Source organism: Leptodactylus fuscus, chromosome 2 (genome assembly GCF_031893055.1).
Source record: "Leptodactylus fuscus isolate aLepFus1 chromosome 2, aLepFus1.hap2, whole genome shotgun sequence".
In the NCBI taxonomy this organism is placed as follows: Eukaryota; Metazoa; Chordata; class Amphibia; order Anura; family Leptodactylidae; genus Leptodactylus; species Leptodactylus fuscus.
In genome coordinates this window covers 267,802,861-267,817,319 of record NC_134266.1, presented here as the reverse complement: position 1 = coordinate 267,817,319, position 14,459 = coordinate 267,802,861, and the positions used below count along the sequence as shown (strand labels likewise).

General features: G+C 44.7%; 1 protein-coding gene across 9 annotated transcripts in view; it reads right to left on the bottom strand.

Annotated features, from left to right (window-relative positions):
• The window catches only part of DLG2 (discs large MAGUK scaffold protein 2), a 1,022,754-nt gene that overhangs the window by 381,100 nt on the left and 627,195 nt on the right, over positions 1-14,459 (bottom strand). The window contains exon 1 of one of the 9 annotated variants that reach the window (XM_075266206.1): positions 3,651-4,231. The exons of 7 other annotated variants lie outside the window; for them this stretch is intronic. In XM_075266206.1, the coding sequence (XP_075122307.1) occupies positions 3,651-3,728 (78 nt within the window). In that variant the 5' untranslated portion in view covers positions 3,729-4,231. Of the gene's footprint in view, positions 1-3,650; positions 4,232-14,459 lie in introns of those variants that run through there. One more of the 9 variants, XM_075266209.1, reaches the window with a different exon arrangement.

The window sequence follows — 14,459 nt, the reverse complement described above, 5'->3', positions numbered from 1 at the left end:
ATATGGGCACTGCACAGTATATATCCTGTATATATGGGCACTGCACAGTATATATCCTGTATATATGGGCACTGCACAGTACATATCCTGTATATATGGGCACTGCACAGTACATATCTTGTATGTATGGGCACTGCACAGTATATATCTTGTATGTATGGGCACTGCACAGTATATATCTTGTATATATGGGCACTGCACAGCATATATCTTGTATATATGGGCACAGCACAGCACCAACTTCACTGTCTTTAGGTTTGTTATTCTGACCGGTCGGAGCATCAGAACAACAGACAAAAAAATGTCAGCAGGATGGATAAAAATAAAAGACTTTCCGCTTATATCCATCATCATCGATGTTATAGTAAAAACAAAAAAATCCCATCTTTTGACTCCCTTTTTTTTATTTTTATAAGTGTCAGATGAAGTTTATACCGTTTGGGGCCACAATCTATATACAGCCGCCCCTATATCACTGGTCTGTGAAGCTCTCCAGACCGCAGCTCCCAATGGAAGAGCTAATGTGTTGGAGGTGTCAGTTGTCAGACCCCGCTGATCTGATATCAATACCTACCCTATATGTATAGGATATCAATACCTACCCTTATATTTCTGTCCCGGAAAATCCCTTTAAATAGAAATGGTAAAACAACAAGTCTACAAGCTGCGGGATCGTGCCGGGGAAGTGTCAGACACACTTAAGATTGTTAAACAATTTCCAAAATTTTAAGGTCTTTTGTAAATACTGATATAACATAAAAAGTGGGATTTCTGGTTGGTTTCCTATAAAGAAATACTCTAGACAACAGATATTCCCTATATATGTCTAGTGCGCTCCTCGGGGGCGGAGCCTGACAAAAGCATTTGAAGACTTCCCAGCAAAATCAAGTGTCCATGGTTGTATCAAGTTACAAATTTGATAAGTTCCCTATCTATCAATAGGATAGGGAGTAGTGTCATGATCGGTGGGGTTCTGACTGCTGGGACCCCCGCCGATCCCGATAATGAGACTACTATAGCTTTCCTGTTCTGATGTAGTGACAGATTTAGCATACTCCCTACTGCTCCATTCATTCCCTATAGAAGGTGAGCTATCTTCAGCATTCCCATAGTGCCAGTTAGTTGCGCCATCCAGGCAGGGGAACCAGAACCCATTCCCGAGATCGGTTGGGGTCCGAGCATTTGGACCCCAACAAATCACATTATTCCCTATCCTATCGATAGCAGATGATGTACCACCCCTTTAATTCGTCCAGTATAGCCTAATGCAGACTTCTCTACCTGGCAAATACCGGAATGTAGAGTTTTCAGGTCTAAACCAGAAACATACAATGTATACAGACGCAGCCGAGTTAACCTGGACTTCTGCAATGGGTTAAACCGCGCTACATCCGTATAGGTGATGATAGATGTATCTAATGCTCGAAATTCCAACAAACTAGCACCAGCGCCAAACCAGGTCTAACAAAAAACTAAAGTATGAGTTGGTAAAAAATTAAGAACTAACTAAGCCCCGCCCAGATCCCAGTCCGATTCATGCTCCGCCCCTTTAAGAAGGGAAATACGATTTTCTTAATGATCAGAATCAGCCTAAAAAAAAAAAAGGTATCGCAATGGCATAACATGGAGAATGTCACCCGCATTCGTTTTTTGGGACCCGCTTGGCGTCAATTTACTGCAGTGCTGCAACGATCAATCTTGCCTTAAAGGGGCAATGACAGAATTCACCTAATCTTAATAACCAGGGGGGCGCGGTCTTATATACAATGTAGCAGCTCTAATATTTCGAGATGTAGCAGAGTTGAGTTTGTCAAGTGACCTATATATAGGAATATTGGTCACAAGCTTCCGCGCTAATGATATTCATTTCAGTTATCACAGCAAAGTCAGCTCTGCTACATCTGTACGTGAATAACTCACCTATATGAAACCTTCTATAATAGTTTGGCTGAGATTCTCATCGCACTTGAATTAGTTATAAGACTCTACCCTCCGAGTGATAAGATCTGGTACCAGATGAGCAACGTTCAGAGGTACAGCAGAGCTGAGTTTGTCATCTGACACAACCAGCACTGATATAACATGTTGCAATGAATTTTTCCCATTGGCGAACCTACCACATTGTCTCATCAGTGATTCCAACCCAGAGCACAGAAGAAACAAATCCAGCTCTGCTACATCCGTATACGGAGAATGGTTTAGAGTTGTAACAATTTACAGCTAATGACAACATTTGGATTTCTAATTAAAATACTAATAACGTGACGCAATAAATCTGAGCGAAACCCCCCGAAAGTCGTAAAAAAAAAGCTAATTCGAGGTTCCGTCATTTCCACGGTGCGGAACACAACTTGCAATTTGTACCTGCTGATACGAAACCACAGACCTGCTTTATATCGATATCATCCACCGATCCATCATACTATGATTAACCCCGAAGCTGCCAGAAGTTATAGACACAGGTACAGCAGAGCTCAATTTGTCATTGACCTGTTTATCTTGTGCACGGCGGTGGTGACTCTGGGACTTGAAATGCTGTAATGCAGCAGCTTTACCTGCAGTCCTATGGAGAGCGGCAAACAGACTGTAGTACTATGTACGTTGTAGTACTAGGAGGTGGGACACATGACAAACTCGGCTCTGCTGCTTCTGTTAACAAGGCAGCAAATACATGTCAAACCTGTTACGCTGTATTATATTAGTATATGAAGTTAATACAGTAAAATAAATATGGATCTAACTTGTTAAATGGTAATATAATAATAATAATAAAATAATAATAATAATAATAATAATAATAATAATAATAATAAAATAATGATGATAATAATAAAAAATAATAATAATAATAATATATAAAAATATTTAAGTAGAATTAATATATATATATATATATAAAATTATATATATATATATATATATATATATATATATATATATATATAGTATATATTACTAAAATAACCATATAAAAATATACTATAATAATATAAGAATTAATTTAATTATATATATATATATATATATATATATATATATATATATATATATATATATATATATACATATACACACACACACTATTATATGCAATTTAATAATAATATAAATGATAACCAATCAATAGTGATAACCAAAAAAAATATCAGAAAAAATGACTATATAATAACAGTAACATAAGATAATATAGTACAAAAATGACATAAAATACTATAAATAATACATGCTAAAATTATAGAAAGTAATAGCCTAATAACCGTATCAATTAAAATGTAAAAATAATAGGAAATAATATAACGATGGTATAAAAATCTAATAACAATTATAAATAAATATGTATACTATGTAATCATATAAAATATTTTAAATTATATTATATATAGATAGAAAAAGAGATAAAATACAAATAGTAAAAAAATTATATATATAACATATGCAACATAAACATATATTGAAGTAGTATAGAATTCTATAAATATAATAGTAACAAGAAGAAAAGTAATACAATGATACATGATTACATAATTATTATTATTATTATTATTATTATTATTATTATGCAAAAAGTAATACAATAAAACAAAACAATAAATAAAAGTAACAATAAAAGCCCATACTATTGATATAGAAGAATGCACATTGTCTTGTACCTTCTGCAGTTTGGCTTTCCTGGCATTGTGCACAAACCTGCGCCCCAGCTTCTTGGCATACCAGATAGAGGCAAACATCTCTGAAGACGAGGGGTTCAGACTTCAAGGAGCTGGATGTGAATGTCCCAAGTGCAGCGCTGTGTGTCTGGAAGGATCCTGGAGATGTTGCTCTCCTGCTTACAAGTCTTGGAGTGCGTGGGTAGCCTGAGATAGTCAGTCTGCAGGTAGATTTACATACTGCCAGCAGGGTGACTCCTGCCATGAAGCATCTCTGTACCCAGCTCACATCTAGTCTAGTGCTAAGTGCTTGTCTGCTGCAGTTCTTAAGCAGGGAGGATGATGATGATGATGATGCTGACACTACATGTGTGCCAGCTGGGCTATGAGGGCACAGGGGCTGCACCATTGCCTTATACAGTGTCACTATAGTGATGTTATAACAATGGGTGTGAGGATTGGGGGGGGGGGCTTAGGAAAACACATTTGCTTTTATAGGCTTAAAAAGCAACATCCCACTGCTATAAACTTCAATACAAGCAACATTAAACCAAATGTTCATTGCTTTAATAGATGTAGGATCATTCTGCAGGGAGGGAATGAGGAATCCTTCACTAGGTTCAGTATACGGCTGCAGGAAAATGTACAATGGATAAAAATCTTATGTCTGAGGGTGCCCTGTGCCCGACTGTATCTTCTGCTAGTGCCCGCTCTCTATATAGTGTTCTGTCATACTGTATACACCTGACCGGACCATAGAGACCATAGAGTATATATAGTATACACCTAACCGGACCATAGAGTATATATAGTATACACCTAACCCGACCATAGAGACTATAGAGTATATATAGTATACACCTAACCCGACCATAGAGACCATAAAGTGTATATCGTATACACATAACCGGACCATAGAGACCATAGAGTGTATATAGTATACACCTAACCGGACCATACAGAACATAGAGTATATATAGTATACACCTAACAGGACCATAGAGACCATAAAGTGTATATCGTATACACATAACCGGACCATAGAGACCATAGAGTATATATAGTATACACCTAACCGGACCATAGAGACCATAGAGTATATATAGTATACACATAACCGGACCATAGAGACCATAGAGTATATATAGTATACACCTAACCGGACCATAGAGACCATAGAGTATATATAGTATACACATAACCGGACCATATAGACCATAGAGTGTATATAGTATACACCTAACCGGACCATAGAGACCATAGAGTGTATATAGTATACACATAACCGGACCATAGAGACCATAGAGTATATATAGTATACACCTAACCGGACCATAGAGACCATAAAGTGTATATCGTATACACATAACCGGACCATAGAGACCATAGAGTATATATAGTATACACATAACCGGACCATAGAGACCATAGAGAATATATAGTATACACATAACCGGACCATAGAGACCATAGAGTGTATATAGTATACACCTAACCGGACCATAGAGACCATAAAATGTATATAGTATACACATAACTGGACCATAGAGTGTATATAGTATACACATAACCAGACCATAGGGACCATAGAGTATATATAGTATACACATAACCGGACCATACAGAACATAGAGTATATATAGTATACACTAGAGATGAGCGAACACTAAAATGTTCGAGGTTCGAAATTCGATTCGAACAGCCGCTCAATGTTCGTGTGTTCGAATGGGTTTCGAACCCCATTATAGTCTATGGGGAACAGATACTCGTTAAGGGGGAAACCCAAATCCGTGTCTGGAGGGTCACCAAGTCCACTATGACACCCCAGGAAATGATGCCAACACCTCTGGAATGACACTGGGACAGCAGGGGAAGCATGTCTGGGGGCATCTAACACACCAAAGACCCTCTATTACCCCAACATCACAGCCTAACAACTACACACTTTACACACTCAATACCACCTCTCTGACAGTAGGAAAACACCTTGAAACATGTGTATTTGGCACTTGCAGTGAGGAGAGCTTGTCACCAGCAGTGAATTCGGCCCTTGTAGTAAGTTGAGGTTGGCACCAACATTTGTTTTGAAAATCAGGGTGGATTGAGCCTCTAACCAGCAGAGTTTGGGCAAATTCATGGTGGAGGGAGCCTCTAAACACCCCAGTTTGGGCAAATTCATGGTGGAGGGAGCCTCTAAAAACCCCAGTTTGGACCAATTCATGGTGGAGGGAGCCTCTAACCAGCCCAGTTTGGGCAAATTCATGGTGGAGGGAGCCTCTAAAAAACCCAGTTTGGACCAATTCATGGTGGAGGGAGCCTCTAACCAGCCCAGTTTGAGCAAATTCATGGTGGAGGGAGCCTCTAAAAAACCCAGTTTGGACCAATTAATGGTGGAGGGAGCCGCTAACCAGCCCAGTTTGGGCAAATTCATGGTGGAGGGAGCCTCTAAACAGCCCAGTTTGGACCAATTCATGGTGGAGGGAGCCTCTAAAAAACCCAGTTTGGACCAATTCATGGTGGAGGGAGCCTCTAAACAGCCCAGTTTGGGCAAATTCATGGTGGAGGGAGCCTCTAAACAGCCCAGTTTGGGCAAATTCATGGTGGAGGGAGCCTCTAACCAGCCCAGTTTGGACCAATTAATGGTGGAGGGAGCCTCTAAACAGCCAAGTTTTGGGAAATTCATGGTGGAGGGAGCCTCTAACCAGCCCAGTTTGGACCAATTAATGGTGGAGGGAGCCTCTAAACAGCCAAGTTTGGACCAACTCATGGTGGAGGGAGCCTCTAAAAACCCCAGTTTGGACCAATTCATGGTGGAGGGAGCCTCTAACCAGCCCAGTTTGGGCAAATTCATGGTGGAGGGAGCCTCTAAACAGCCCAGTTTGGGCAAATTCATGGTGGAGGGAGCCTCTAACCAGCCCAGTTTGGACCAATTAATGGTGGAGGGAGCCGCTAAACAGCCCAGTTTGGACCAATTCATGGTGGAGGGAGCCTCTAAAAACCCCAGTTTGGACCAATTCATGGTGGAGGGAGCCTCTAAAAAACCCAGTTTGGACCAATTCATGGTGGAGGGAGCCTCTAACCAGCCCAGTTTGGACCAATTAATGGTGGAGGGAGCCTCTAAACAGCCAAGTTTGGACCAATTCATGGTGGAGGGAGCCTCTAAAAACCCCAGTTTGGACCAATTCATGGTGGAGGGAGCCTCTAACCAGCCCAGTTTGGACCAATTAATGGTGGAGGGAGCCTCTAACCAGCCCAGTTTGGACCAATTAATGGTGGAGGGAGCCTCTAACCACCCCAGTTTGGACCAATTCATGGTGGAGGGAGCCTCTAAACAGCCAAGTTTGGACCAATTCATGGTGGAGGGAGCCTCTAAAAACCCCAGTTTGGACCAATTCATGGTGGAGGGAGCCTCTAACCAGCCCAGTTTGGGCAAATTCATGGTGGAGGGAGCCTCTAAACAGCCCAGTTTGGGCAAATTCATGGTGGAGGGAGCCTCTAACCAGCCCAGTTTGGACCAATTAATGGTGGAGGGAGCCGCTAAACAGCCCAGTTTGGGCAAATTCATGGTGGAGGGAGCCTCTAAACAGCCCAGTTTGGACCAATTCATGGTGGAGGGAGCCTCTAAAAAACCCAGTTTGGACCAATTCATGGTGGAGGGAGCCTCTAAACAGCCCAGTTTGGGCAAATTCATGGTGGAGGGAGCCTCTAACCAGCCCAGTTTGGACCAATTAATGGTGGAGGGAGCCTCTAAACAGCCAAGTTTTGGGAAATTCATGGTGGAGGGAGCCTCTAACCAGCCCAGTTTGGACCAATTAATGGTGGAGGGAGCCTCTAAACAGCCCAGTTTGGACCAATTCATGGTGGAGGGAGCCTCTAAACAGCCCAGTTTGGGCAAATTCATGGTGGAGGGAGCCTCTAAAAAACCCAGTTTGGACCAATTCATGGTGGAGGGAGCCTCTAACCAGCCCAGTTTGGGCAAATTCATGGTGGAGGGAGCCTCTAACCAGCCCAGTTTGGGCAAATTCATGGTGGAGGGAGCCTCTAACCAGCCCAGTTTGGACCAATTAATGGTGGAGGGAGCCGCTAAACAGCCCAGTTTGGACCAATTCATGGTGGAGGGAGCCTCTAAAAACCCCAGTTTGGACCAATTCATGGTGGAGGGAGCCTCTAAAAAACCCAGTTTGGACCAATTCATGGTGGAGGGAGCCTCTAACCAGCCCAGTTTGGGCAAATTCATGGTGGAGGGAGCCTCTAACCAGCAGAGTTGTGGGAAAGCAGGGTGGAGGGAGCCTCTAACCAGCAGAGTTGGTGGAAATCAGGGTGGAGGGAGCCTCTAACCAGCAGAGTTAGGAAAAAATCATGTTGGAGGGAGCCTAGTATTAGCAGAATTGTGCAACGCTTATGGTGGATGAGTATGAGGATGCGGAGGAATTGGAGAGGTTGAGTACAGACATGGAGTTTCATGTTGGGGTGCTTTACACAGGTGGGCACAAAAATGAAGGCTCTATCCAGTGGTGGTTCATTTTTATCAAAGTGAGCCGGTCGGCACTCTCAGCTGACAGACGGGTGCGCTTGTCAGTGATGATGCCACCGGCTGCACTGAACACCCTCTCAGATAGGACACTGGCGGCAGGACAGGACAGCACCTCCAAGGCATATAGGGCAAGTTCAAGCCACAGGTCCAACTTCGACACCCAATACGTGTAGGGCGCAGAGGGGTCGGAGAGGACAGGGCTGTGGTCGGAAAGGTATTCCCGCAACATGCGCCTATACTTCTCACGCCTGGTGACACTAGGACCCTCCGTGGCGGCACTTTGGCGAGGGGGTGCCATCAAGGTGTCCCAGACCTTAGACAGTGTGCCCCTCGTTTGTGTGGACCGGTGAGAACTTGGTTGCCTACTGGAGGAACTGCCCTCCCTGCCGCCAACGTCACATGCTGGAAACATCTCCATCATATTCTGCACCAATTGCCTGTGGCAAGCATTGATGCGATTGGCCCTCCCCTCTACCGGAATAAAAGACGAGATGTTGTTTTTATACCGGGGGTCAAGGATAGCAAAGATCCAGTACTGGTTGTCCTCCATGATTTTGACAATACGCTTGTCGGTTGTAAAGCACCCCAACATGAACTCAGCCATGTCTGCCACAGTGTTAGTTGGCATGACTCCTCTGGCCCCACCGGAAAGTTCAATCTCCATTTCCTCCTCATCCTCCATGTCTACCCATCCGCGCTGCAACAATGGGACGATTCGAAGTTGCCCGGAAGCCTCCTGTATCACCATCACATCATCGGACAACTCTTCTTCCTCCTCCTCCTCCTCCTCCTCCTCCTCCATTAAACGCAGTGAAGCGGACAGATGTGTGGACCTACTCTCCAGCTGTGACGGATCGGATGCTATCCCTAACTCCTCTGTATGATTTGGGTTATCCCTGATGTCAATCAGGGATTCTCTCAGAACACACAAGAGCGGGATTGTAAGGCTCACCATCGCATCCTCAGAGCTCACCCTCCTTGTGGACTCCTCAAAGACCCGTAGGATGTCACAAAGGTCTCTCATCCATGGCCACTCATGGATGTGAAACTGAGGCAGCTGACTTTGTGGCACCCTAGGGTTTTGTAGCTGGTATTCCATCAAAGGTCTCTGCTGCTCAACCACTCTATTCAACATCTGAAACGTTGAGTTCCAGCGTGTGGGGACGTCGCACAAAAGCCGGTGTTGTGGCACATGCAGGCGTTGCTGGAGAGATTTTAAGCTAGCAGCGGCTACTGTCGACTTGCGAAAGTGGGCGCACATGCGCCGCACTTTCACCAGTAGCTCTGGAACATTGGGGTAGCTCTTTAGGAAACGTTGCACCACTAGGTTGAAGACGTGGGCCAGGCATGGAACATGTTGGAGTCCGGCAAGCTCCAGAGCTGCTACCAGGTTCCGGCCGTTATCACAAACGACCATGCCTGGGCCCAGGTGCAGCGGCTCAAACCATATTGCCGTCTCATCGAGGAGGGCATCCCTCACCTCGGAGGCAGTGTGCTGTCTGTCCCCCAAGCTGATCAGCTTCAGCACAGCCTGCTGACGTCTACCAACGCCAGTGCTGCAACGTTTCCAACTCGTAGCTGGGGTCAATCTAACAGCGGAGGAGGAGGCGGTGGCGGAGGAGGAGGCGGTGGCGGAGGAGGAGGCGGTAGAGGAGGAGGAGGAGGGGGGTGTTCTTCTCGTGTCCCTGCCAGGAATGTTAGGCGGGGAGACGAGGTACACCGGGCCAGTTTGGGAAGCAGTCCCAGTCTCAACTACATTCACCCAGTGTGCCGTCAGTGAAATGTAGCGTCCCTGTCCGCATGCACTTGTCCACGCGTCGGTGGTCAAGTGGACCTTTGTGCAAAGCGCGGAACTAAGGGCCCGCCTGATGTTGAGTGACACGTGCTGGTGCAAGGCGGGGACGGCACACCGGGAGAAGTAGTGACGGCTAGGGACGGCATAGCGAGGTGCCGCAGTTGCCATCAGGTCCAGGAAGGCGGGAGTTTCAACAAGCCGGAACGCCAACATCTCCTGGGCCAGCAGTTTAGCGATGTTGGCGTTCAAGGCTTGCGCGTGTGGGTGGTTAGCAGTGTATTTCTGCCGCCGCTCCAATGTCTGAGAGATGGTGGGTTGTTGTAAAGAAACGCCTGATGGTGCCTTTGATGGTGCAGGAGAAGGAGATAAGACAGGACCAGGGGAGGATGAGGTAGAAGTCAACAAAGTGGCGGAGGCAGATGAAGTGGTGTCCTGGCTCGTCCTCTGGAGTGCATCGCCAGCACAGTCAGCAGTGGCAGTGGCAGAGGCAGTGGCAGAGGCAGTGGCAGTGGCGTGAACGGCAGGCGGCCTTTGTCCTGCCGTTGCTGCCTGCCACTGATTCCAGTGCTTGGATTCCAAATGACGGCGCATTGAAGTGGTGGACAGGTTGCTCTTCTCAGAGCCCCTAATCAATTTCGAGAGGCAAATTGTGCAGACAACACTATATCTGTCCTCGGCGCATTCCTTGAAAAAACTCCACACCTTCGAGAAACGTGCCCTCGAGGTGGGAGTTTTTCGGGGCTGGGTACGAACTGGAACATCTTGGGAGATTCCGGGTGTGGCCTGGCTTCGCCTAAGCTGCTGACCTCTGCCTCTGCCTCTAGCTACCCTTTTTGGTGCTGCACCTGCCTCAACATCCACACTACTTTCCCCGCTTGACATCCCCCCTGTCCAGGTCGGGTCAGTGTCCTCATCATCCACCACTTCCTCTTCCAACTCCTGTCTCATCTCCTCCTCCCGCACAATGCGCCGGTCAACTGGATGCCCTGACGGCAACTGCGTCACATCATCGTCGATGAGGGTGGGTTGCTGGTCATCCACCACCAAATCGAACGGAGATGGAGGAGACTCTAGTGTTTGAGCATCTGGACACAGATGCTCCTCTGTTAGGTTCGTGGAATCGTGACGTGGAGAGGCAGGTTGAGGGACAATGAAAGGAGCGGAGAACAGCTCTGGGGAGCAGGGACAGTTTGGGTTATTGTTCTGTAAAGCTTCGGAATTTTGGGAGGAAGGAAGACAAGACTGTTGGGTAATAGGAGGAGAGGAGGCAGAGTCTGACTGGCTGCTGGACAATGTGCTGTAAGCGTTCTCTGACAGCCATTGCAAGACCTGTTCCTGGTTCTCGGGCCTACTAAGGTTTGTACCCTGCAGTTTAGTTAATGTGGCAAGCAACCCTGGCACTGTGGAGTGGCGCAATGCTTGCTGCCCCACAGGAGTAGGCACGGGACGCCCTGTGGCTTCACTGCTACCTTGCTCCCCAGAACCATTCCCCCGACCTCGCCCACGGCCTCGTCCACGTCCCTTTCCGGGAGCCTTGCGCATTTTGAATTCCTAGTTAGAAATTGGCACTGTATACCAGTAGTAAAAATTGTGGGTGCACGTAACCCCAATATATTCTTTGAATTACCAGTCAGAAACTGGCACTATATGGCAGTAGCAAGAAATGAGGGTATTTATAACCCCAATATATTCTTTGAATTCCCAGTCAGACAATGGCACTGTATACCAGTAGTAAAAATTGTGGGTGCACGTAACCCCAATATATTCTTTGAATTACCAGTCAGACACTGGCACTATATGGCAGTAGCAAGAAATGAGGGTATTTGTATTCCCAATATACTCTTTGAATTCCCAGTCAGACAATGGCACTGTATACCAGTAGTAAAAATTGTGGGTGCACGTAACCCCAATATATTCTTTGAATTACCAGTCAGAAACTGGCACTATATGGCAGTAGCAAGAAATGAGGGTATTTGTATTCCCAATATATTCTTTGAATTCCCAGTCAGACAATGGCACTGTATACCAGTAGTAAAAATTGTGGGTGCACGTAACCCCAATATATTCTTTGAATTACCAGTCAGAAACTGGCACTATATGGCAGTAGCAAGAAATGAGGGTATTTGTATTCCCAATATATTCTTTGAATTCCCAGTCAGAAAATGGCACTGTATACCAGTAGTAAAAATTGTGGGTGCACGTAACCCCAATATATTCTTTGAATTACCAGTCAGACACTGGCACTATATGGCAGTAGCAAGAAATGAGGGTATTTGTATTCCCAATATATTCTTTGAATTCCCAGTCAGACAATGGCACTGTATACCAGTAGTAAAAATTGTGGGTGCACGTAACCCCAATATATTCTTTGAATTCCCAGTCAGACACTGGCACTATATGGCAGTAGCAAGAAATGAGGGTATTTGTATTCCCAATATATTCTTTGAATTCCCAGTCAGACAATGGCACTGTATACCAGTAGTAAAAATTGTGGGTGCACGTAACCCCAATATATTCTTTGAATTCCCAGTCAGACACTGGCACTATATGGCAGTAGCAAGAAATGAGGGTATTTGTATTCCCAATATATTCTTTGAATTCCCAGTCAGAAAATGGCACTGTATACCAGTAGTAAAAATTGTGGGTGCACGTAACCCCAATATATTCTTTGAATTACCAGTCAGACACTGGCACTATATGGCAGTAGCAAGAAATGAGGGTATTTGTATTCCCAATATATTCTTTGAATTCCCAGTCAGACAATGGCACTGTATACCAGTAGTAAAAATTGTGGGTGCACGTAACCCCAATATATTCTTTGAATTCCCAGTCAGACACTGGCACTATATGGCAGTAGCAAGAAATGAGGGTATTTGTATTCCCAATATATTCTTTGAATTCCCAGTCAGACAATGGCACTGTATACCAGTAGTAAAAATTGTGGGTGCACGTAACCCCAATATATTCTTTGAATTCCCAGTCAGACACTGGCACTATATGGCAGTAGCAAGAAATGAGGGTATTTGTATTCCCAATATATTCTTTGAATTCCCAGTCAGACAATGGCACTGTATACCAGTAGTAAAAATTGTGGGTGTATATAGCCCCAATTCTATTGCTAGGGGACTTGCAGGGTATTTCTGGGGTGAAGGTGGGGGGGCACACCGTTGGAACGGGTATCGGGGTATATATCGGGTATACGGGAATACACTGACAGTGTATTCCATTCAGGATCCTGGGAAAGCTGGGTTGCGGCGATTGAGCCCGTCAGTGCCACGTTACACTGACAAGCTTCTCCCTGGAATTTAGCTCTTATAAGAGCTGTTGGTTGTCTTCTCCTTCCTATCCTAGCCTGTCCCTGCCTACCCAGAATCTAAGCCCTAGCTAGCTGGACGGAAACCTCCGTCCTCGGTGAATTGCAAGCTCAGAATGACGCGAACCTGGGCGGCGCTGTTCTTTTAAATTAGAGGTCACATGTTTTCGGCAGCCAATGGGTTTTGCCTACTTTTCTCAATGTCACCGGTGTCGTAGTTCTTGTCCCACCTACCCTGCGCTGTTATTGGAGCAAAAAAGGCGCCAGGGAAGGTGGGAGGGGAATCGAGTAATGGCGCACTTTACCACGCGGTGTTCGATTCGATTCGAACATGCCGAACAGCCTAATATCCGATCGAACATGAGTTCGATAGAACACTGTTCGCTCATCTCTAGTATACACATAACCAGACCATAGAGTATATATAGTATACACATAACCGGACCATAATGACCATAGAGTGTATATAATATACACCTAACCACACCATAGAGACTGTAGAGTATATATAGTATACACATAACCGGACCATAGAGGCCATAGAGTGTATATAGTATACACCTAACCGGACCATAGAGACCATAAAGTGTATATAGTATACACCTAACCGGACCATACAGACAATAAAGTGTATATAGTATACACATAACTGGACCATATAGACCATAGAGTACATACAGATGGACTTATAGCCTTGAGATTGCTCATGCTTCCTCACAATTTTGCTTCTCAAGTCCTCAGACAGTTCTTTGGTCTTCTTTCTTTTCTCCATGCTCAATGTGGTCACACAAGGACACAGAACAGAGGTGGAGTCAACTTTAATCCATTTCAACTGGCTGCAAGTGTGATTTAGTTATTGCCACCACCTGTTAGGTGCCTCAGGTAAGTAACAGGTGCTGTTAATTACACAAATTAGAGAAGCATCACACGATTTTTCAAACAGTGCCAATATTTTTGTCCACCCCCTTTTTTATGTTTGGTGTAGAATTATATCCAATTTGGCTTTTTGACAATTCTTTTTGTGGTTTTCCATAGAAGACAAATTAAATGAAGATAATATTACCAAAGAATTTGTGACTGCAATCATTATCTGGAAGAACATGAGTATTATCTGACAGAATTGCAGGAGTGCCAATACTTTTGGCCAACACTGTATAGTATATACATAAC